A 25740-nucleotide genomic window follows, 5' to 3' on the forward strand; every position below is an offset into this window, starting at 1 on the left:
GTGAACTTTAATCCTTTGCTTCGCTCTTGCTGTGACCACAGCTGAACTGCCCTTTGGTGGGGAAGGAAGAATTTTCATACACTGGTAAGTTTCATTACCTCCTGTCACCACAAGATAATACAATTACGTTGCTATGATGTCAGTGACATTAAAACTTTAGATGGTTCCAATTGCTTCCTGTGTAAATACTTACTGGCCATCACCACAGGTTGGATGGTACAGAACACAAAACAATATGCCAGATCATGGGAAATGAGATTGTCTGAACTGCATTCTGTGTTTTATCTATACTGTAATACAAGGTTTTTTTACAAAATGAAAGTGTTCAAGTTCACTTAGGCCCAGATTTTTAAACCTATTTAGGTGTTGCTGCCCACAGCATTGCATTACCTAACTGATTTAGGTGCCTACAGCTCATTGTCAGGGCAAGCACCCCCATTAATATGCCTGAACCCTGCTTTTGAGAGATGCACCTTTACGGTAGTGGTTCAGTCTCCCTGTCTACTGCATCCTTCACCTCTCCTGAGAATGCAAAAAGGGATGCCAGTTAGTGCTCTTTGTGGTGTACTGTAGACACCTCTCCTCTTATACTTGGATTGACACTACTAACGTATTTCAGACTGACTACTGAACAGTCGGCAAGTGGTGATGACCTGCAGCACTTGTCTACAAAGGGAAATGGACCAGCAGAACTACAGTGGTACAATTATACCCCTAGAATTATACCCAGTATAAATCCCTGTGTGGACACACTATTCCAGAATGAAAGTGATTTTCATTTAATTATTTTTGCATATCTTATGTTGCACAAAAATAGTCACTTTTATTCCAGAATAAAGAGTCCATACAAGGAGTTATACCAGCATAACTCTAGAGGTATAAAGAACGACCAGTACTTGTGGCACCTTAGAGACTAACAAATTTATTTAAGCCTAAGCTTTCGTGGGCTAAAACCCACTTCATCCGATGCATGCAGTGGAAAATACAGTAGGAAGATATATATATGCACACAGAGAACATAAAAAAATGGGTGTTGCCATACCAACTATAACGAGAGTAATCAGTTAAGTTGGGCTATTGTCAGCAGGAGAAAAAAAAACTTTCATAGTGATAATCAGGATGGCCCATTTCCAACAATTGACAAGAAGGTGTGAGTAACAGTAGGAGGAATAGTTCTACTTTGTGTAATGACCCATCCACTCCCAGTCTTTATTCAAACCTAATTTAATGTTGTCTAGTTTGCAAATTAATTCCAATTCAGCTGGTCAATTTCCCCATGTGGACAAGGCCTAAGGCACTACCCGTCTGGGCTAGATTTATACTAAGAACCAGTGGCGGCTCCAGGCACCAGTGCTCCAAGCGTGTGCCTGGGGTGGCAAGCTGCAGGGGGCGCCTTGCGGGTCCCTGCGAGGGCGGCAGTCAGGCAGCCTTCAGCGGCATGCCTGCGGGAGGTCTGCCAGTCCTGCAGATTTGGCGGCGGGTACGCTGAAGCTGCAGAACCGGCAGACCTCCCACAGGCACAGCGCCAAATCCGTGGGACCAGGGACCTCCCGCAGGCATGCCGCCGAAAGCCGCCTGCCTGCCGTGCTTGGGGCGGCAAAAAAGCTAGAGCCGCCCATGCTAAAAACCTACAAGAGAAAGGTCCAGATCCCATTATCAACTCTTGCAACATCCTGCCCACCCCCCACATATTTATTTTATAAATTCAAACTCCCTTCCAAACCGTTGCAGATAATCATACCATACTGTGACATCGTACAAGGTTTTCCCTTTCCAATATCAATGTATGCAGCAAAACTGCCAGTTTTGAATATGACAACATGTGAAAGGGTTTTTTTGTTGTTGTTGTTGCTTATAGGGAAATGACACACAAAAATGGAGAGAACCAGCCGAACATCTAACTTCACTATTTGTGCTCTCTGTGTTGCAGTTTTATTCACCATCATCTGCTTTTATCCTGGTATGTTTATCCACAGAGAGCAATCTGCTCCAGAATTGTGTTGCGAACCATTCTTAACCAGATTGCTTACAAATGTAGATTTTTTTCTTCCTAAACTCTGATGAGTCATACACGATTGCAAACAGTTTCTCTTGGAGTAGAAAGCAGTACAAATACCGAGCAGGTAAGAAAAGTGACAGCAATAGGCTCAGAGAGAGGAATATTATGCATCAGAGATAGAGAAAATTCACTATGAGTTCAATATGGTGAGCTAGAAAATAAAGGCCAGCAAAGGACATTCACTGAAATTACATGAGAAACTTGTTAACTGTGCAGTGTTCAGAGAAAGCAAAAACTTTCTACATCTGCCATGACATCATCAGAGAAAGATGCACAGATTCTAACACTGCACTATGCATGGATTATTGGCTGTGAGGCCACAGTGTCTCTCAGAAGTTACAGGAGGTGAACAGGGAAATCACGGTGGGAGATTTGGTTCAGTGCTGCTAACCAGGAGAGGGCAAGAGTGGCGGTCACCCTGAGCATTAACTTCCAGTAACTAACTGTAAGTATTTGATATTCAAGGTATGGTGGTCAGTCTTGATTGACCACATAGATCACACAGTGTATTCCTAACTGGAAGAATCAATTGTCCATAGCAAAAACTTGCATTTACAAATTCAGACTTAATTTTGTATGTATATTCTTCAACAGTTGCTTAAAATTCACTGTTTTGGCAAAGATTCCTGACACCAAACTTGTTCGCTAGAATAGAAAGCAAACATAAAAAAGGACACACACATGGTTAGAGAGATTTCCCTGACAAACTTGAACAAACATATCTGATTTTTTTTTTTTTGCAGTGTTTGCCTCACCTTCTAATCATAGCATTTCCTCCCTAATAAAGAAAAACGTTGAAAGGAGATGAGATTCTAAAGAGAATCATTTCATGCATTATTCATGCCTTGATAATATCCAATATACTAAATGTTCTACTATGGATTTTCCATATCCAAAAGGAAGGAAAGCTATACGCATTTTTGCTATTATGTCATGGTAACATGAAAAAAAAAATCCATGACATAAGAAAACAGAAATGTTGGCAAAATGAGACACAAATGCATCGGTATAAATTACATGAACAATTAATCCCATGCACAACTGTGACAATTGTGATAATTGTGCAGGTAACTAGCCAATTATATATCTAACTGGCCATTTGCATGCACAATTACCATAATAAATGAACAACCACAACAAATGTGCACTCAGATTACACTCATGCATTTTGCACATGCAATTTTGAGCATGCAGTGCTAAAAAAACTGGGCTGAAAAATGCAGCTCAACCGGAGCCTTGAAGCTCAGATCTGAATCTATTGTAGTTTCAAACTTTCCTCTAGTTCTGGGGTATTCATAGGTCACATTACAATTTGGGTTCAATAAAGAAACAGATCTCTGTCAAACTCAGAGTAACTGCAAAGCAGATCCAGGGCTCTTCTGGGCTCAATTCTAATTAAACAGCCACCTAAGTGAGGCTGCTGACTATAAGTGGAGTAGGTTCCACAGGAGAAGGTAACTACACAAAACTGCTTTACCTAGAGGTCAATGTCATAGGCCAGCACTAACTCCTGGGGAATTTGTTCCCCAATTTTACATAGGGGTTAGCCAGTGGATCCACATAATAACAGACCTACTAGCCATATCCTCAAAACACCCATGTAGTCGTATGGATGGAGCCTGCTCTGAAAGACTTCGGACCTCCCAGTGCTGGATCCAGTATACTGTCTCACCTGTACAGTGGTATCACACTGCTTCGGCTTCCTACCAGGCCATACATACCCACAGAGGAGAATTGGCAGATTATCCCCTAGATGATAAATATTTTGGGACGTAACTCAGGAACAAAATATGTTGCCCTTCATCCCTTACCCAACCATTGTCATTGACCCTGCATATACCTTGTATATTATTAGCATAAGGGCTAATAGCTGAAGACTGGTGGTGAAAGGTCTGCCCAGGGTGGGGTGGGGAAAGTCAAAACAGTGCAAGGTCCCCAGAACGCATGGTTGACCTAGGATCATGCCAGCACAGCACCAAAATGGCCAGGAGGGTGCTTGGCTGAGGAATTAAGGGATCTGTTCTGACCCAGAGCGTGCCCCAGGCAATCTCCTGTGCTTCAGTGAAACCCCAACTAGGGTGACCAGATGCCACAGATTAAATATCGGGACGGGGGGGGGAGGGGGGAAGGCCGCGGGGGAGGGGGGCAGAGAAGAAAAAAGCCGGCGGCGGAGAGGGAAAAAAAAAACAAAAACGGCCGGAGCACCCCCCAGCCGAGCCGCGCTCCGGGCCCTTCCTGCAGCTCCCTGCCCAGCCGTTCCCGGGCTCCGTCGCCCCGGCCCCGCAGCAGGGGCTGCTCCGCTCCACCCCGCCAGGGCTGGGACACTCGCCCCCGCAGCCCCGGACAGCCCCTCTCCAGCCGCGGGGAGCTCGGGGACCTGGGCAGGGGGCGAACCAGGTAGCCGGGCCCGGCCCCTCCCGGCAGGAGCGTGTCCGCCTCCGACCCACCGCACTGCCCCGCGGGCTGCAGGGCTGGAGCAGCCTCCGCACTGCACTCCCGGCCCCGGGCCCTGAAGGCGGCGGTGAAGCCAAGCGGCTTGCCCTGGTGACCCTAAGTGAGCCTAGGGGGCGAGAGTCCCTCCAGGACGTCAAAATTGCTTGTTTGTCCAGTGTCCCGACCGCACATCGGTCGGGACGCGGGACAAACAAGCCAATATCGGGACAGTCCCGATAAAATCGGGACATCTGGTCACCCTAACCCCAACAGTGACATAAATCTGTCAGAATCTCTGGGGAGGGCATCAGGCCATACACCAGCTGTGAGCTTCCTCGCAACGCAAGTCTTCAGTACTGCACAGGGCACAACTTCCATCCCCACACAGATGCCAACAGGAATCAATGAAGTGCTCCTCCCTCCCCAGTCCTGAAAATGATATTTTGAAAAAGTGGCATTTAGTGTACACCTACCTCAGGAACCACTGTAGTCAAAGAGAGCCAGTGAATACAAAAGGCATGAGTGCAGCTGATTGCAAACAGTAATCTGCCCCAGAGGGAATTACTAATTTGTTAAGCTATTGTACTCTCACAAATGGCATGTGTTCTTAATACAAAACATGTGGTGCAAAAGAACATCTGTGGTGTAATGTTTCTAATTTCAAAATGGGAAGGTGGATGTGGCCTCTAGCAAGAGGAGCCATCACACCTCAGCAAGCAGGTACAGATCTATCAGTGTAAATAAAAAATAAATCACACCACTGTAAGCTCATTAGTAGCCCTGGCACCCACAGGGGTTTTAATCTGGAAGGGCTGGTCACTTAAATTAAAAATGATCTCCCCCATAAATGAGGGTGTGGAAGTTTTACTGTAGAGCGGCACGTGAAATGCTATTCATAGGTGTCCTACAGATGCAAATATTCTGAAAGAAGAATGCAAATTTATTGCATTTTGTAAAATCTACTGTACAAAGAGGAGGAAATGCCAACTACTGTAGTTATGGGCAAGAAAGAGGAGGATGGGTACGAACGGAGATGCAACAACAGCAAGTTTCATCTGCTATCTTAGAAAAGCTCAATAATTCAAGCAAAGCTGAAATGTTTAAATATGAAGTACCCCCATCAAGCAGGAAATCATCACAGCCCCAAATACCTCAAAATCAAATGCTGCTACTTAATCAAGTAAAAGTCAACTTGAAATCTAAGGGATGAATTTTAAATATCAATTGGAACTAATAAATCAGCTGACTGTTATTTTTGAAATGGTCTTTAAGGGTCTTTAAAAAGTACAAGCTCTTCTAAACCAAAGCTGTTACTAGGCAAAAGCTTCCAGGATTTCCAGATGCTGAGCGCAGTTACACCTATGCAGAGAGACCAATATCGAGCCTAGACAGCTTTTAACAGGGGTTGTGGTTCTGGATAGGGCTGGTAAAGAATAACCCCAGGTTATCTCCACTAGTTTGACTTTCAGCTAGAATTTACAATGGGCCGAACTCATCCCTCAATATCACCGAGTACATTTTCAGTCTTCGGTGGAGTTACACTGGTGAATATGAGGGACGAATTAGGCACTATGTGAGTTTGCTTTCTAGAGGCCAATTTTACCACTGGATGTGCACATGCAGCCCTCACTGAACTCCCCTGAAGGCAGAGCTCTGCCCTGGCTGTCCTAGCTGGAAGGGTGTTTAACACGCCTGAACGGATTCTCTCTCGTGCTCCTTTTCCTTTGATCAGGCAGCATTAATGGGAACTGCTTGCATCTCCTCAACCGGCATAGAGCACTTCCCCCCTCCCCCGGCATGGGGATGTTTGTAGAGGTATCACAACCAGAGCTGCTGTTCTCCGGCTATTCCCAAAAGGGGGAGGGTCTCTGGGGGGCGACTGCCAACTGGCATAGGTTAGTTTAAGCCCCAGGCTATGCTAACCTATTCAGGGGCTTAAACTACGGTGGAGCCAGCAAGCCACAATCAGTTTCCTGACAGTCTTCCCCTTCACCCCACCTCTATGCCAAGCGGGTGTTGGCTACAGCATAGGACGTAGCCAGTTTATTTTTGAATGAGAGTAATACTTATTTAGTAGAACACATACATATGTTTTTGTCCCAGTATATTATTTTCATATTTTTGGTCTAACTACAAATATTAAAAGCCTGAACCATCAACATTTAAAGGGAATTTTCTCTGCAATTCCGCATCAGCCACAATCCCATGTTCAGCCTCTCTCTGTGTAGTCCATCAATCTTCTAAGCAATCAGACTGACATCCAGTGGTCAGTGTTAAAGTTTCAGCACTCACCAGCCATTACCACTGTTCTGGGAGATACCACAGCGTTTCTTAATACTTTAGAATAGGAAATATCTCAGAAGCTGCTGTGCAGTGAGTGTTGGTAAAGGGTAATATTTTAATGTCACCCTCTGTAGATAACACAGACATCACTGCAGTATCTCATAAATCCACTCCCTCTTTGCATTCTCTGTGATCATGAAATGGGGTTGTGTGTTGAGATGATTCATGCTTTTACATCATAATATACAATCTATCTTTTATTATTTAAAGAAAAGGCATTCACTTGTCTACCCAAAAGAGGAAATAAAATTGATCTTGTTTCTTCCCCTTAGAAATCCAGGTCCTTATCACCTGTTCACTGGTGTGAGATGTATTTGTTGTAAAATGTTTGCAATCACAAGTGTATCTTCAATAGCGTCACCACTTAAAATATAAACAAACATCCTCTGTCTCCATCCTTCCTTTGCATTTCAACTCCCTGCACCTATTACATTAACCATAGTATTCTTGCGGATCACACCTTTATTATATCAATGGAGTGCCTGAAAAGTACCTCCACTAGTACAGCAGTTGTTCCCAACCGCTAAACCACCCATGCCCTGGTTACTGAACTTCCCAACCTGAGCAAAGGGCTAGTAAGATGCAGAGTAAATATGAGGGAAAGGAAGGTCTTGTGGTTAAGACATTGGGCTAGAATTTAATCTGGTTTCAGCTCCCAGCTCTGCCAAAGATTTTCTGTTCACCCTTGAGCAACTTACTTAATCTCTTTGTGCCTCAGTTCCCCTGGAAATGACACTACTCCCACCTTCTGTCTGTTTGGCTTATTTAGAATGTAAGCTCTTTGGGTCACACGAAGTCTCATACTACATGTCTACATAGCAGCTTGCACGACAGGGCTCTCTCTGATCTTGGCTGGAGGCTCTAGGTAGTAGAAGCATAATAAATAATAACACTGTATAGCAATGAATGTCTGCTACTTCAGATAACAATGCACATATCTGCCACCCACAGGAAATGTGGATATTTTATCCCAACTTCAAGTAGTATTAAGTTATTTCTCACTTTGTGTGATCCATTGTAATAGCAGAGCCATGTGTGCCCCTGTAAAGTGCCATATGACATGATCATGTATGCTTAGGACCTGCTGTCGATTTTACAACTTAGGTATTTTCCAAGTGTTCAGTAGTAGAAGTGAGTAGCAGGTGTTTTGTGGCCACCACATCACTCTGGGAGTGCCAAATATTTAGAGTAACCAATGTAGCAATGGAAGCTCCAGCACTGAAGCTGTCTTTGTCGCTCAGGTAGAAAGGTATGTCATTATGCTTTTGCAGCTCTTTACACTGGTTTTGTATTGCATCCATTGTAGCTGACTTCAGTGAGATATACAGAATTAAGGTTTGTAAATCTCACAAGAGCAACACTGTAGACAAAATAACCAATACAAAGAAATCCAGTACTTTGCAAAAAAAAAAAAAGCTAATGGATTGGCCTGTAGGACTAAAGGAAATGAGCATCGTTCCCAACAGGGAACTTTGATGTATTTCTAATCCATGTACTCAGGGTACTCAGATACTATGAGAATGGATATCACAGAAATCCCTGTAATAATGGTCCATATCTTCAGAAATGGAGTTACGCCAATTTACACCAGGTGAGGCGCTGACCACCCTATATATTCAGAAGCTCTTTCTAAGTAATTTATTTCACCTGATCAAAGGAAAAATCAAATGGAAGTATCTTTAAGGGAATTCAGACAACAAATGGCATGCTGATGTGAGTATTCCTGAGGTTTATATTCCCATCTTGGTACATAACATTTTACGTTCAGAACTTCTAGGGGGAATTCTTACTGCTTCTATTAAAAATGGGTTTAATATTTCTAATATGTAAACTAAAGGCTATAGGAGGCACTATACTCAAGGGTGCTGCATGTGCGGAACGAGGGCTGTCTATTGGCCTAACTCTGCAATCTTTGTTTTAACAATATTGGCTTCATAGAACCTAACAGAGAGTTAACCAGCAGAAATACAAGTTGTACTTCACCCGCCAAGCCCCCCAAAATAACTACCAACAACAATACTTTAGCACCTGAAATGCCATGCTACCTACAGATCACACATCCCCCCTCAGAGACCTATTTTCTTGTTTAATTGATTGGCTCCAATCTTCCATCTGACATTTTTCTGTTCGGTTTTCTGTTTGCTTGTGTTTGTTTATTTGTGGGAGAGGGGTGTGGAGTGATTGATTGGGGAGGAACATGATAACTACAAAGAAATAATATGAGGAAGAAATGGACTGAGGTGATTCAGACACTAAAATCTTGTTTGCTGACTTGATGTCTATTTTTTAAAGAAATGTTAAAGTGTCTGAAAGTTTTATAGAATGTCAGGTCCAGGCACAAGTCCATTTACGGTACCTTTACTAAAACAATATGCTTTTCCTTTTATTTCACTATGTTTGTCTACATCCTAATATTTTCAGAAAATACTTTTCATTTTGTTTTAACAGTTGGGTTGTTTCTATTTCATGCCCTGGCTTTGTAAATTGAATTACACCTTTCCTCCAGCCTTCTTACATGGCCCTGGACCCCAAGCTATCCTCCTGTCACATTTAGGGCATAATATACCCTGACTGACTGACTTCAGTTAAGTTGGAGTAGGCTCTTATCTAGTATAAGACTATCTACACACTGCAGCTTATGTCGATATAAGTTATGTCGCTCAGGGATGTGAAGTAGCCACCCCCAAGTGACATAACTTATGCCGACTTAAGTGCCAGCATGGACAGCGCTATGTCAGTGGTAGAAGCTACCACTGCTCACCAGGGCTGGATTACTTAAGCTGACGGGAGAGTTCTCTCTTGTTGGCTTAGAGCAGTTCCAGTAGAGAGCTTACAGCGGCGCAGCTACGTTGGTGCAGCTGTGCCACTGTAAGCTCTCTAGTGTAGCCATAGCTTTAGGCTTGGTACACACTTAAAAGTTGACATAGGTTCCTTGGGTCAGGGCTGTGAAAAAACCACACTGCTGACTGACACAGCTATGCTGACCTAATCCCCAGTGTAGATGTAGCTACGTTGGTAGAAAAATGAATTCTTCCATCCACACAGCTGCTGTATTTCTACACCAATGAAAAAAAAACTCTTCCATCTGTGTAGGCTGCATCAACACTTCAGGACCAAGCTGGCATAGCTACAGAGAAGTAGCTATGCTGGTATAGTCTCTGAAGTGTTGACATACTCTAAGCCACAGTTCCTAGTAAAGATGGACCTCTGCTACTGAAAGCTAATGGCAAACAAATGAAACAGATATTACATTATTTTGATTTAATATTACAATTTAAAGCTGTCCACAATCACCAATCACAATTTGTGAAAAATGCTCGCCAGCACTGCATACAGATCTCCTTAGCTAACAGCTTAGAGATGTCCTTAAATGCTCAGAGTTGCACGGGGGGGAGGGGGAGAAATCTCAGTAGCTGTTTTAAAACTTCACACAGAGGAGGCTGGAAAGCAGAAACTCTGCATGCATCTCATGAACGTTCTACTTTCCTCCTTTGAATACAGAGATCAATCTTGGACTGAGTGCTAAAGCCTCACCATGAAGGGCTATTCTTTGCTACTACTTCAGGCTGAAACAAAAGACACTTCAGGAGATATAATCATTGCTGCCTAGTTCCTTTTCCTGGGCCCTTACAATGGGCCCCAGTTCTTTTTTTTTTTTTTCCACACATCTTTCTCTTTTATTTTCTTCTTCTGTCCTTTTACTTTCTTTCTGCCTCATTGAATCCATTAGAGTCTTTATATAGTCTGCTATTGAAAAATACATTTTCTGTGTGGGACTACTGACTGAGTTTTAACTGCTGGCAAGCAGAGTTTAACTCCTTCTAATGGGAGGGCAGCTGACTGACGGGCAAAAGGTATGGAGAGCTATTTCTGAACTTTATGTTTTGGCACACACGAGATATGTTGCTAGGAGTCTCCAGGGAGAGCCGAGTGGATATTAGACTCAGTGGAAGGCAGTGCACAGTTTAGTTAAATACTTTGCTCCAATCCCTAGCAAATTTGTATCAACTTTTCAATTTTCTTTTGCTTTGGCTGTATTCTGGTCTCTCTTACACAATTATAAATCAGCAGTCACTCCACTGAAGTCAATGGAGTCAGAGCAGTGTAAAGCTGATGTGAGATCAAAATTGGGTCACTGTAGTCTCAAAACGAAAGCCTTTCTGCACAGTAGGATATCATAGTCAACAATTTCAAAGACACTAAAATATGGGGCAGAGTAAAGTCACCGCAGTCTGCCACCAACCTTTCTAATGGGACCAATATAGCCCTGTGCCCAATTTAAGAGGATTCATTCCCCTGCAGTAAATTAGGGGCCAGATCATGGCCTTATACAGGAATACATACAGTTGGGGAGAAGGTAAAAAGGCACCTTCCTTTCCTTGCACAGCCCACTCCAAGCATAGCACCCAGATGAGGTGCGGACATGATGGAGCTATGGCCCTAACTGGCACATTGAATGAGATCAGCATGCAAATAGGGAGTATGCTGGACAACATAAAGGGATGTAATAGTGGGCGTTCTCCCATGTGTGGTGGGAAGCTGCATGAGGGCTGTTCCTTAAAAGAACACTGATACAGAGCTAGATTCTGCCCAGGGAGATTCATTTCAAGATCTGAGCCCTAGCGAATAGCAGGTGGAAATTATGTGAAAGCTAAGCTTTCAGATCCTCCAGTGCTGAATGCCTAGTACAAGAAATGAAAAATGTCACCTTTGCCTCTGAAAATAATGTCACTTCTTTGAAAAAGTAAAGCAAAAGGAGAGACAAAAGAAAATTATTTTTCTTTCTCTAGCACGGTGTCCTCTGTTCTACTCGTCCAGCATGGATAATCAAATAATTTGACAGGAGGAACAGAAAGACGCCCATAAATCACTTCACACTACCCAGCTGCGCTTGTGAGTGAGGAAGGGGAGAGGTTGTGGAGAGGACTGGAAGGAATTTGTTGAATTCTGTAGCTAAGGATGGCTTTATACTCAGCCAGTGCTGAGTTTGACAGCTTAAATATTGTCTTTGAAAGTTGACAGGTACTGATAAACTGCTTGTCTAAATTCATGGATTTCCCTTGACAAGAAAATAAAACTTTAACCAGATCTAGTGGAGTTTCAACTTCATTTTTCTAGTGATCTTTAAAGGTTTGGAGTTTAACTTATTGGGAATAGCACTCGAAAACTCAGATGCTCATCAAGTATGGATCTTAACTATCTAGGTCTGTTGGGTCTGTTACCCTGGACTGAAAATCTAGCTAGGACCAGATCATATTAATCAGTGGGACTTCTTGAGGAGTAAGGTATTATTCAGCCTGAGTAAAGTGCAACAATCTGGCTGTTAAAAAGTGTGAATTTCACCAAGTCTGACCTGAAACCATTAATCCAAACAAGCCCACTTAAGGGATCCATGAATCTTTACCCTTATCTGAGCTTCATGTTGTGACAAACCCCCCAAACCAGGTGCCATTAGGAAGTTTTATTGACTCAAACCAAGTTTGCCAAACCCAGTCAAGCAGAACACGACAAGCTTCAGTCACAGCCATAAATCTGAGGAGCTGCTCCGGGAGACCTGAGAGGAATGCCACAGGTTTAGACATTTATGCATATAGAAAGCAGTAGGAAAAGCCTGCACTTTAAGGAAAGTGCCAAATTCTGCCCTCACTTACACCTATGCAATCCAATAACCAATTTTCTTAATGTAGGTAAAATTGTAACATAGTTCCTTTAGAGACAAGGAAATCTTTTGCCCGTTAAGGTTTCTATACCTTTTTCAGTAATGCCATGGTAGGAAGTAGAATACAAGAATGGCTAATAAAGGTCAAAAATATACAATTCAGCAGTTCTCCTGTCCTTAAGTTTTTGTGTGGTAAGTACACTGCCAAGTAACCCTCTCAGGGATCTTATTAAAATGAGTTGCAAACAATTATGTTAACCAAGCAGGATCCTTTTTAGACCTGCAATGCAAAATAGGAAGGTAACTAATGATAATTAGGAAAAAGTGTCATAAATATTTAATGAGAAGATATTTGTGTAATAATTATCTATTCTATTATTCCATGTTTTGACTCATGGGACTTTCTTAATCAGTCCACTCACACATTCCATGGTAATGTGAAGATCTTATCTACCTAGCTGTTATCTGGCTCCCATCACTAAGTATCTGAGTGCATCAACTGTATACAGTAACACCAGAGAATCTCACAGGAAGCATTATGTTTCACCAGTGTTGATGATAAAGGTTTTTCTTGTAGACATTTGCTGCCTGCTGAAGAGCTGATTTTCCCTGCCCATTTCTGTTTTTATTTAGTTTAGTCCCTCAGAGTCAGCCCCCCCGATTTTTGTAATCTACCGCCTCTTTCTTCTATTTGTTATGGTGGATGATCGCACCACTGCATTGATTAAGGTAGTGTTTAACATCAGGAAACTCAAAACAAGTGGTGGGAGAACCTCAAAAGGTTCTCAGATTAAGTTCAGTCTGGATAAGCAGCTAAATGTTAAGATAGTTATTCAAACCACTCCAATATATAAAATAGGGCTGATGAACTCATAGGAACAAGCTTTTTTTGGGAGATTTCTATATCTTCCAATTGGTCCCTGAAATTCCATAAGAGGTTTTCACAAAGTACTGCACTTTGCCAGTTCCAGTCCTGGTCAGAACCTAGAGGTGCAGGGGAATTGCAAAGGACGATAACTTTCCATTTGGGTTTGACTTAAGTTTGGGGCAAAGGAATGGGAGAGGTGGTATCTTACTTGATTTGAATCATTTCATCCATCCAAGCTCATGGGTCATAATCCCGGTGGTTATGTGGGTATTGTGATACTCAGAGCATTAATTCACCCTCTGATCTCAGTGTTACGCGATAATACATTTTTACTTTAACACTTGACATTGGAAATTTTGACTCTTTGCTAAATCATATGTGGCAAAAATACAACCCATAATTTTGCAGACAGATATCGTGTGTTTTTGTTCTTTTAAAACTCATTAAAAAAGGTTTCTCCACCCAAAAGCAGTTTTCCACCCACCATCAAGATTTCTCCAGACAAGTACCATTAATACATATCGTAATGGACTGTGTCAATCATATCCCAATTTGCTCTATGAAGCACATCAAGAGAGCAAATTGGAATGAATACCAGATTTTAATGCATTTATTTACTGCTTTGTAGAGGGCAGGGGCGTGTTGGTTGTTTGCTTTTAGCAATGTAGTACTTATCTGATCATGTCGTTTATTGCCTTTTCATTGATGAGTCCAATAATTAAAATGATCAATCATAAACCAAAAGCAAAGACTGAGCCATTAGCCAACCCAACAATAAGCAAATTGATATGGTATTAATATCTGCAACAAAGATCCTCCGTGATCAAAGCCTTGTCTTCTGGGATAAGTAGCTATAGTACTGCCTGATCTGAAGGCCATTGATATCAGTGGGAGTCTTCAATGGACTTTGGATCAGGCCATCAGGTTTCATCAGAAGTATTCTAAGGACTAGCTGCTAGAGATGAAATGACTCATCTATCTTGGCTCCTTGCTGCAAGCAGGAAAGATTCTACAAGCTTCCATAAACTGATCTTGCATGTGACTGAGGGATGCTTATTGCATTAATTACTTGAAGAGCTAAATTGTGTCTAATCCTCACCATCTAAACAAAGTCCTTTTATTCAAGCCTACTGCTCCTTGTTGTACTAGATTTGCTTTTAAATAGTCCTCTTACTCCTGGTCTATTATTGCTCTTCAAATATTAGGACAGGGTATTATACGTAAGAATGCAAAGCTGGAGGGGTATCTCAGTGCTCTACGATTCAGGCTTGAACCACCAATAATCCCTGGAACCACAGATTAATTTTTGAAGCACTGCTTCAGCCCTTTCTTATTACAAGCTCACATATAGTGTAGAGAAGAGGGGTTCTTTATATGGCATTAAAAACGGTGGCATATTTTAGAAGACGATGGGTATGTCCAAATGTCTTTGCCCAAATCTTTTCACTTCCCATGTGGTTATGCAGCAGGCTGCACACTAGCTGGCTATTGCTTCCCCCCCGCTCCACCCCGCCCCGCCCCACCCCAAGTGAGCATATCTCAGCGATGCTGTATGATGAATAAACACTCTAGCAATGCAATATATTATTACTAATGTGTCTTATTAATGGTAAGGTTCCTTGAGGTTTCTCCAGCTGCATTCACAGAATCCTGTATGTTAGGGATAGGAAGCACTATTCTAATAATCAACTCCTTGCCTAAAGCAGGAAGGACAAAGCTTTGCTCTCACAAAGGGTATGTCTACACTTAAAATGCTACAGAAGCACAGCTGTAGTGCTTCAGTGTAGACACTACTTACGTCAATGGGAGGGGCTCTCTGGTCACTGTACATAATCCATCTCCCCGAGAGTCAAAAGCTAGGCTGACAAAAGAATTCTGCTATCAACCTAGTGCTATCTACACCAGGGGTTAGGTCAGTATAGTTATGTCTCTCAGGAGTGTGGATTTTTCACACCTCTGTGAGATGTACCTATACCAATGTAACTGCCTAGTGTAGACCAGTCCTAAGACATTAAGTTAGGACTCAAGTGAGAAACATGGGTCTCTCACATCTCTCTACATAGCAAAAATTGCAGATGACAAACTTATTTAGGATAGTTAGGACCAGAAAGGAGACAAATAAAAGGGACACAATAAAAGTACATAAAATATTGAATGCTGTAGAGAAGATAGATTGTAAGCTTCGGATCTCCTTGCCTGATAATACAAGAGCAAGGAAACATCCAATTAAGTTAAAAGGTGGGAAACTCAAAACTGATTAAAGCAGGTATTTTTTCTCATAACATGTAACTAGACTGTGGAACTCATGCCACAAGAAGCCACTGAGGACAAGAACTTAGCAAGATTCAAAAAGGAATGTATAGGGATAACAAGAATATCCAGAATTATCATCATTAATGACATCAAACATTTTGGAAAAAATACTACACCAATCTCTAACTACTAGAGACTAGAGGAAGACCTAATTTGGAAGGCAGATTACCCCACATTTACCTACTGCAGGTTCTTTCACCTGGTGGTGGACACTGTTGAATACAGATTACTGGACTAGATGGATCTCAGATCTGATCCAGTGTGGCAATTCCTATGTTTCTATGTCTCATTATATTGTCACCTTTAGTTCCTTTTGGTCTTGCTCTATTCAGTGCATTAGTCTGTAAAGTATGTAAGCAAATAGTCAAATAACAGCAAGCTGATCGAAAGGTAAATTATCGATGAGCCAAATCCTCAGTGAGGGTAAAGAGACATAGCTACATTGACGTCAATCATAGCTGGTTGAAAAGTTTTCAACAACAGTTTTCCCATTTCCCATTCATCAAAATAGAAATGTTTTGTGGGAATGTTGCTATTTTCATTAAATTTTGAATGGGAAAAAGTCAAGATGTTTAGTTTCAAGAATGTGGCAAATGTTTCATTTCAGCTTTATCATTTTGACTTTTATAATGTAATATTAACATTAATATTTTAATATCTTTATATTACAGCTGTCCAGAGGATGACAATTCCTTTTTGTGACAAATTTCAAGGTTTCAGAATTTGTTTTCATTCCATATGAAACACAAGCAAAACCTTTTGAACATTTTCATGAAACAGAATTATGTTAAAACATGATTTTTTTGGATCCAAAAGGTAAGTTTTCACCCTCTCACTCCTTCTCCCTTTCTCTCCACAACCAGAGAGTCGATCCCGAACCTCAAAAATCCTCCTGTTGAAAACTTTGTTGAAACTGATACATCTCCCTGAGACATTTCAAATTTGATGAAGCAGCATATTTTATCAAAAATGTTCCAACCAGATCTTATTCATAAATATTAGATATCATATATTAATATAATATAAACATCAAAATGAATCAAAATGTTTCAATGGTCCCAAACTGAAATTTTTTGGAATTCTCATCTTGTGGGAAATTTTGAAATTTCAGCATTTTTTGTTCTAATTCAGAATGATCTTTTTTCCCTCAAAAATGTTGGCATTTTACCACAGAATGGAAATTCCAGTTCCCAGCCAGCTCTGCAGATAGAGAAGCTACATTGATATACACCAGCTGAGACTCAGGCTCATAATGTAGTTATCTAATATTTAGTAAATATGGTGGAAGGGAAGTGACTGGTATTATACTTGGGGGCAGGGAGCGGAAGTACGAAAGAATTGTACATTCTGAAACTATACCTAAGATGTACTTTTTAAAAAAAATACAAGTCTTGTTTTGCTTTAGAGATGACTGTTATTAGTGACAGAACTTGGAAGTGTCCTACATTTTTCCAGCACATTTGGATAAAAATGAGCATACACTATGTGTAAGCCAACGTCAATGACTAAAAATGGAAGATCTTTGAAAGAAACTTAAAACATAATTATAATAGGTATAAAAACTGCAACATACCCAGAAACCACTCTGTCATCCCTAATCTACAGCATCATTATGAAGTGCCTACAGCAACACATCATTGTAGTGTACCAACTTGGCCAACCAGTCGGTGGAGGCTGCGAGAAGATATGCATTCCTACAGCCCTCTGTCAGAAGAAAGAACTATTCTCAAAGGACTGAAATCCTTCAGCCACCCCAGAAAGGGAAGTTTCTCTTACAGAGCAAAAATGCATCACTGGCCTAGAGAAGACACTGGAAAAGAGTCTCCGGTAAAGGGCCTAATTATTAATCAGAACTAAGATATGATACTGAAAACTCATAAGGTGAAATACTTCCATTATGAGTAAGAGCAGCAGCAGTGGAGGGAAAGGGGCAGTGCTGGCAGTGAGCTGCATCCCACAGACATTCTGCCAGTACAAGCTCCTACGTGGGCAGTCTCCTACAGTGCCTTACTGCCCATTTCACAGGTAGCAGCGAGCACCACAAACTACAGCAAATGCATTCGGGAACTGAGGATGTGAACCCATCCTAAAGCCACCAGAACATACCTGCCTGTGGCAGCGATGTATCAGCCAGGCAGTAGATGCCCCCAAACCTAGCGCTCCTGAGGAAATTATAGTCCTAACCTGTTGCTGCATAAATGGAAAGAGTCCCTAAAACACAGTCCATTGTTATCATAACAGAGCAACAAAAGATACTGTTTTGCCATAAGGCAAGAACCGGACTTTTGATATTATTAATTACATTATTGTATATATCTACATATACAGCTGCCTAGCTGTTTGTTAACTATTTGAGCACAAAAATGCTGTACATGACCTAAGTGTTGTGAGTCTCTAATGAGCCTTTTCATATCATAGAAGATTAGGGTCGGAAGAGACCTCAGGAGGTCATCTAGTCCAACCCCCTGCTCAAAGCAGGACCAACACCAACTAAATCATCCCAGCCAGGGTTTTGTCAAGCCAGGCCTTAAAAACCTCTAAGGATGGAGATTCCACCACCTCCCTAGGTAACCCATTCCAGTGCTTCACCACCCTCCTAGTGAAATAGTGTTTCCTAATATCCAACCTAGACCTCCCCCACTGCAACTTGAGACCATTGCTCCTTGTTCTATCATCTGCCACCACTGAGCACAGCCAAGCTCCGTCCTCTTTGAACCCCCCCTTCAGTTAATTGAAGACTGCTATCAAATCATCCCTTACTCTTCTCTTCTGCAGACTAAACACAGAATCATAGAATATCAGGGTTGGAAGGGACCTCAGGAGATCATCTAGTCCAACCCCCTGCTCAAAGCAGGACCAATACCCAACTAAACAAGCCCAGTTCCCTCAGCCTCTCCTCGTAAGTCATATGCCCCAGCCCCATGATTATTTTCATTGCTCTCTGCTGGACTCTCTCCAATTTGTTCACATCCTTTCTGTAGTGGGGGGCCCAAATTCCTCCTAATTCTTAGAGAATTCCAGCTTCAACTTTTTTTGGTTTCAGGCGGAGATTTCTAAAGCCATATAGGGGATTTGGATGCTCAATTCCCATCACCTCTCTCCCACCCCCACCCGCACCCCTGAATATCTTTGTAATGGCTTGGCTATTTGTTCAGTTAACCGGTTACCAAAACATTTCAACTGAATAGAAAATAAATTACTTTCCATCTGACTGTCATCAAAATGTCCCTCCTGCAGCCACCCTCATGCTGAACACACTTAACAAAATGTCACCTAAATAAAACAATTCCTTCCTTCTACATATTAGCGTCTCTTCTTCCTTTGTAACTGCGCTCTGTTATGCGCCACGGTATTAAAACAGCTTTCTTGTCTATCAGTTAGACTAAACATTTTCACAGTTTAAGTCTGAGATCCATTTCTGCAGAAAGAGAGGAAGCTAAAGGAACATGCCCTGGTACGTGTAGGAAAAATAATAGAAAGCAGAGATGTAAAAGACCAGCTGTTTGAGGTCACGCAAGCCTTCTGCCTGCCAGTCCATGCCTGTTCCCTCTGGTATAATTAAAAGTGTTTTGTATAGTTGTACAAAGTAACTCCCCACTGATAGGGCTTTCACCCGCTCCCTATGGGGTGATTACTCTGCAATCGAATAGATCTGATTATCAGGACATTTTTCCTGAGAGTCAACTTAAACTCACCTTTGCTCAATTGCATCCCACTCATTGTGCCTCCTAAACTATTTCTGTATCTCTTGGTGTACATGCTTCAAATACAGGTGGACGTTTATTGCTTCATTCCTCCCTCCCATCTCCACCACCACCTCTCCACACTTTTAGTTCAGTTCTTTTCATCTTCCCTCTAAAGCCAGGCTTTCCAGATCCTTAATAGTTTTGTCTTCTTTCTATGAATCCTCTCCTGTTCCTCAATATCTTTCTGTTACTGAAGTACTCCATGCATTATTCCATGTGTAATCTCACCAGTGCCAGATGGCTTCCCTAGTCTGTGAAGCGATGCCTCTGTTGCATATTTAGCAGAGACTTGTTCTGGCTTTTAAGGCACAATATGGTATTGCGAATTCCCATCTAACTGGTTACCTATCATCACCCTCTGGTCTTTTCCAGTATGACTGCTTTCAACATTTCTTCCTCCCACTTGATATCTGTCTTGGGGATTGTTATTTCCAGAGGTGTTAGTTTTCACTTTTCCAGATGAATTCCATTTTGTTATATGCTGCCTATGTTTCTAAATTCTGTAGTTGTCTTTGTTTTATTTCCCTGTCCTCACTGATGCTTGCAACGCCTTCCAATTTCAGACTAAATTCACATCTTGGATACTGTGTGCCCACCCCCCTATTAAAATTCACCCAAGCCTTGCAACTGAGGTTCAGAATTTGGCATTGGTCTCATCTGTGAATTTAATGCAGCAAAGGTCTACATAGTCTAATATGGAATACAATGTTCAGGAGAAAACATAGCTTGCACTTTCTCACCCAAAACAGAACTGGCAAAATGCAAGGGGCCTGATTCTCCATTGCCTGCACCTTGTGTGGACAATTATACCAGTGCAAGGTAGATATAAAATGTTCCCTGAAACAGGTTCGGCCTGGGGTGGCTCTGTGGTGCCCTGCCTCCATTTCCCCTTCACTCACACTCCTCAGTAACTTCCACAAGGCGTGTATCCAATAACGCCCCCCTTTTTGGGGTTTGGTCTATTAACATAAAATAAACTGAAAAACAAAGTCTCTTTCACCCCAGGCTCACGGTGGGCATAGTCCCTCCACCCTAACATCCATCTTCCTATTTTCCTAGCACTTCTGAGCCTGAAGTTTGACTTTCTTTGCCTTCTCCACAGGCCCTCTTCCCCACTGGTGTCTTCACCTTGCTGACTCAGGGACCTGTTTACATCTGCCAGCAACCATCTGCAGCATCTTATCTCTCCAGGTCTCTTCCTTATCTACTGCAGGCCTGATTGGATCACCTGACCCACTGGTCACATGACCTTCATTCGCCTCACCTGGGAAGGTGTTACATTTGTCACAGGTAGACTGAGACCCCTCTCTCCTTATGGGGCCAGCTACCCTGTGACACTACTGTTTTGATTTGATAGCAATTTACACTCACTTTGCACAGGTGTAAATGATATCACACAACACAGGGTAAGAGAATCAAGCCCCACACATTTACAGGTTTCCTTTTCAGAGTAGGAAAGTCTTCTCACTTTCCTCCTCTCCAAGCTAAGTACCCTTAGTTTTCACATGTATTCTGAGACTGCAAGTCCTGTAGTGCCTCAGAGGACACAGAGCATTTTCAGTCTTACCTTTCCAGTTGACTTTGTTCCTTTCCAAATGCAAAAGTAGCAGATAGTCCAAGCAGCGAGGAGACACAATGCTAAATCCCAGCGGAGATTCCCAATATGTTCAATTCCATCGGATATGGCTAACACCCTGCGTCTACAAAAAATTGTGATAGTGAAATGCTAGAATATTAGCAAAACTATGAACAAAATAATTATACAGCATTTGGGTAAAAGGAAGGCTGCTTTAATTCGACACAGAACTGGCAACTGCCTACTGAGAATGCACCATGCTGAGAAAGAAGGGCTTAGAAACAGTAAGTGCAATGTGATTCCTACCTCTCATTGCTGTTGTTATTATTATATGTATTACAGTAGCACCAACTGGCCCAACCGAGACCAAGCCCCATTGTGTCAGGCACTGTACAACCATAGCAATAGACAGTTTCAGCCCGGAACAGCTTCCAATCTAAATAGTCATTTCAGACAAAGGGTGGAAGAAAGGCAGTATAGTTTTTCACATTTGTAGATGGGGAACTGAAAGAAAGCTAGTGTCTTGCCCAAGTTCATACAGGAAATCTGTGGCACAGCCACAAATTGAATCTAAGTCTCCTGAATCTCAGTGCAGTACTTTAGCCACAGGACCAAGCTCCCCAACTTTAGAATTATTTTCTTGTCTTGGGCATGCAGCTGCCATTTTTATGTGCCTTGATTTTTAGTAGGAAACAATAATGGAGTCACAAATAATCTCAAGTCTCTGTTCACCAGCCCCCCCTCCCCCCCATACCCTGTAAATAAAACATAACACCCTGTGATACATTGACTAAAGAGGTTACGAGTAGGAACACAAATTTCTTTCTGCACAACTGATCCATTTCATGAATCCCTTTAAGGGATTTCATCTCCTTTTAATATTAAGAAAGTGTCTATGGGGAATTAAAAGACATTTCTAAAGGAAGCTGAATTTACTAGAGCAGTGAAGGCTGACTCTGTCAGTGTCTGAAGTCAGCAGTTGAGGTTGATTTAAAATGGCATTTTGTATTAATTACATATCCATAGATACCAAAGTGCTTAGTGAACTTTAAACTGCTTCTAGCAAGTAATTAGCCATGTGCCCAACTGCATACTGCAGAATAATTACTCTCAACCACTTAGGTCCCTTTCACCCTTTTATTAAGCTTCCATTGATTCTGGTCACAGAAAGAACAAGGGGTTCTGCAGCAAGGCATATGTGATGTAAAACTGGAATGATACAAGAGTATCGGGCCCAGGGAGATCAATCCTTATTCAGATTAAATCTGCCAAGTGAGAAAGAATGGACTAGTTCATTTTTCCTTCTATGTATACCTTTCATCTCCTGCCTTAAAACTTCTATGCATTTTATTGAACAAAGCTTCCTTGGGGATCTGCATTCAGTGTTATCTGCAGTCTTAGAAACACAGCACTAACCTACCTCTCAGTGGCACTGTGAAGATTAATTAATTTAAAGTTCATAAATATGCTCATTTCCTGTGGTTAAAGACACTAGATTCAATGTATCATTATTAATTTTTTATTACTGGTCTATGTGTAATGCTGATAGGTCCTGGTTGCCGGCGGTTGAGATCGAAGCTGGGACCTCTGAAACTTAGTGTATAAGTCTCTACTGCATGAGCTAAAAGTCACATGGCTCTTAGCTAAGGCTGGAGCAGACTCAGCAATTGCTAGCTGGGCTAGGTGCCACTAGAGAGGGACAGAGCACCACACCAAGCTGGCCTGGGTTACATATGTGCACTCAGATAACTTTGGATACGCGTTCCTAAAGCCAAATATTTTACATTATATAATTTTATTGCTTTTTCAAAAAATCTACATTTAAAAACCTTCATTCTGCTCCCTGGTGCATCCAACCCAGTACTGAGTGAGGCAGAGGTCTTGAGGGAGGGAAACCTGTGATCATGTAATTGAGGACTGTATCATAATGCATATGAACAAGCAGGCTGAATTAAGGTTGCACAGACAAATAAATAATGTTTAACATAGTTTTATTTTAAATATAATTTCCTATTTTTAAAGGAAAAAGGTTTAAAAAAAAGACTTTTTGTACAACTAACAACCTCTGCATCATGCATCATTAGCAGGGGTTGAACCCTGACCATTGACCACCATTGCACAGACTGCTACAATTTTAGCTGAAGGTCTAAGTACATTAGCTGATAGCAGGAGAAGGCTGTTATCCCTGAGAGATGGCCCACTCATGCCATACACTGCATTCAGGTGGTGATTGGGGAGAACCTGACCCAGCTCTCTCTCTTTCCCCCGCACAATAGATGGCAGGCTCCTTCCCCATGTGGTACTTCTGCTCCCCTCTTCCCATCCCCACCCTCAAAGGTGGGAGACAAGATCATCTTGTCAAGATGCTGGAGCCATGCACTGAGTCAGGTTGGGAAGACAAAAGCCTGTCTAAGATCTCACCCATTCCACCCCTCACACTGTTGCAACAGCTGTTTCTGCAGCTTGCTTGTGTTCCAAGTTCAGTGTTATACTGCTGTTACTGCTTTGATGGAGGCATGGACCTGGCTTCTTAGAATGCTCCTATTTATTTATTTTGGTGAACTAACAAAATTTTCCTGAGAAACCCAAGAGAGAAAAGGGAAATGGTAATTTTTAACCATTTTTAATTCAGCTAAGCCTTTAATTCAGCTAAACCTGGATAGAGTCTTATGGGTCAAAGAAAAGTAACTTTGCTAGGGCTTTTTTCCTGCTGAATGTCAAAGTCCTGCTGAAAACAAAGGAGATGTTAGAGCTTCATAAAAAGTTGCAAGAATCTTTCCTAATGGGAAGTATTAGGAGGGGTGAAAGTAATATTAAATTCTTACTGGTACAGGGGCCGAAGGGGCAGGGCCTGGGGTGGAAGGGGCAGAGCTGGGGGTCAACCTCCCCTGGCCTCTGCCGCCTGGGGCTCTGGCAGTGATTTTAAAGGGTCCAGGGCTCTGGCCTCTGCCACAGTAGCGGCGGTGGCAGCCAGGAGCCCTGTCGGTGGCCCGGGGGGCGGGGGGCAAAAGTGGCAATGACAGTAAAGCACTGCATCATTGTCCCTTTTGTTTCCCCCGGCAGCCCTCTCCCATACTGGTCCAATTTCACCCCGAGTGTTAAGCTACCAAAATAGGGATCACTACCAGCTCTCTCTTTCTCTCTCAAAAGAAGCAATACTTGATGAAGGATGTGTTTCAGTCAAAGAGAGAAGGATGAAGTCAAGAGCAAGAACAGAGGAAAGGTTTTGAATTTATCAGCACACTGGAACTGAAAATGAGGCCAATGCTCCATGCCTCTAGAGCAAGGTCTACGTTATGATTAAAGGCCAGTTTAAAGTATCCAGTTATCAACTGGACAAGAACAGCTGTGGTGCATGCTGCATTAGGTTCAGTATGACTTCCAGCCTTGTCTCCTAATCCTCCTCTTAAACAAACAAACAAAAAACAAAAAACACAACCCAGGAGTGTGACCTTAAAAATCAATGCATCATTTTACAGGTAGCCAAGCGGAAGATGGGTATAGCATCATCACATCCCAAGCAATGATCAAATATCTGCTGCATTCTGACATACTTCACGCTATGAATAAACATGCAGAAAATCATGCTAAAAGGGAATGTAGCCTCATGATCAAAGAGGCTTCTGTTGCCGTTGCGGGGTTTCACATGATATATAAGATGAGACCTAAAAAAGTTATGCAAATGTGGGGGGGAAGCCTCCAAAGTATATTTGACGTATTCCTTTTCCTGGAGAAGGGATGGACCATAGTGATACTAAACATTCTTAACTTTGCTCATTGCCTTCATCCAGAGCCCCCTCATATCAACAATCCCTATCCCTCTAGCTAGACTGCTGCTTTCCCAGGGTTGAGGAGGAAGTAGCTCTGACACATCCAGCTGGTAATATCAATCAAACATTCCTCCAGAGCAGACACTGAATTTGCAATGCCCCAAGCCAAGAGCTACACAGCACACTGACACTGCTCTGCCATGTGTTTAAAAATGATCTAGCCAAGGAGCCTACTCTGTAGTATACAGTGAATAACATGGGAGATGGGTTAGTTCCTTGAGAAATGGTGTGCTATGACACATAGTTGTACGTGACCCACAACATTCTGGTTATGACTGGAATTCACTGCTTGGTCCAGCCTTGGATGAAACAAAGAATCATCTGTGTCATCATGTTACTGCAATGACTCTTCTGCCACATCTATCTCAATTATCCTTCTGTATCATTTGTATTGTGGTAGAACCTAGGGACAGCCATAGACCAGGACCCCACTCTGTTAGGCACTGTACAAACATGTAACAAAAGGCATTTACAAGCTAACTGATCCCAACATTTCTTACAACTTTTTCAAATTTAGTAAAAATGTTATTGAAAAATAAATTTGAAAGGACTCAATAGCCTGGGCTTGATCTTGCTGTGGTTGCATGTGTCCACGCTCATTGTAGTCAGTTGGAGCCCTATGGAACAATTTCAAACCTGATGTGGGAGAAAACCACCACTGGAACCAATGGAGTTGCTATCTCTCACTCTAAGTCTGCATTTGGCTTATTAAGTGAGTTTAATCCTGCAATTTTTGCTCTTTTGTGTTTTTCTCAAAACAGAAAATCCAGATCTCAAATTTATCAATTTGAGCAATAAATCAAAGCAATTCCTCAAAATTAAATTGCTCTTTAACTCTGAAGCTTCTTGTTTAGAATATTTTTAAATTAATTATACCTATTCTGTATTTCCATTGCCAAATGTCCACACGCTA

At 42.0% G+C, this 25740-nt stretch overlaps 1 protein-coding gene across 1 annotated transcript in view; it reads right to left on the bottom strand.

Annotated features, from left to right (window-relative positions):
* The window catches only part of SLC6A11 (solute carrier family 6 member 11), a 184958-nt gene that overhangs the window by 111009 nt on the left and 48209 nt on the right, over positions 1-25740 (bottom strand). Inside the window, exon 6 of the mRNA XM_005279910.5 lies at positions 20989-21121. Within this exon, the coding sequence (XP_005279967.1) occupies positions 20989-21121 (133 nt within the window). The remainder of the gene's footprint in view (positions 1-20988; positions 21122-25740) is intronic.

The sequence above is a fragment of the Chrysemys picta genome, chromosome 7, assembly GCF_011386835.1.
Source record: "Chrysemys picta bellii isolate R12L10 chromosome 7, ASM1138683v2, whole genome shotgun sequence".
NCBI lineage: Eukaryota > Metazoa > Chordata > Testudines > Emydidae > Chrysemys > Chrysemys picta.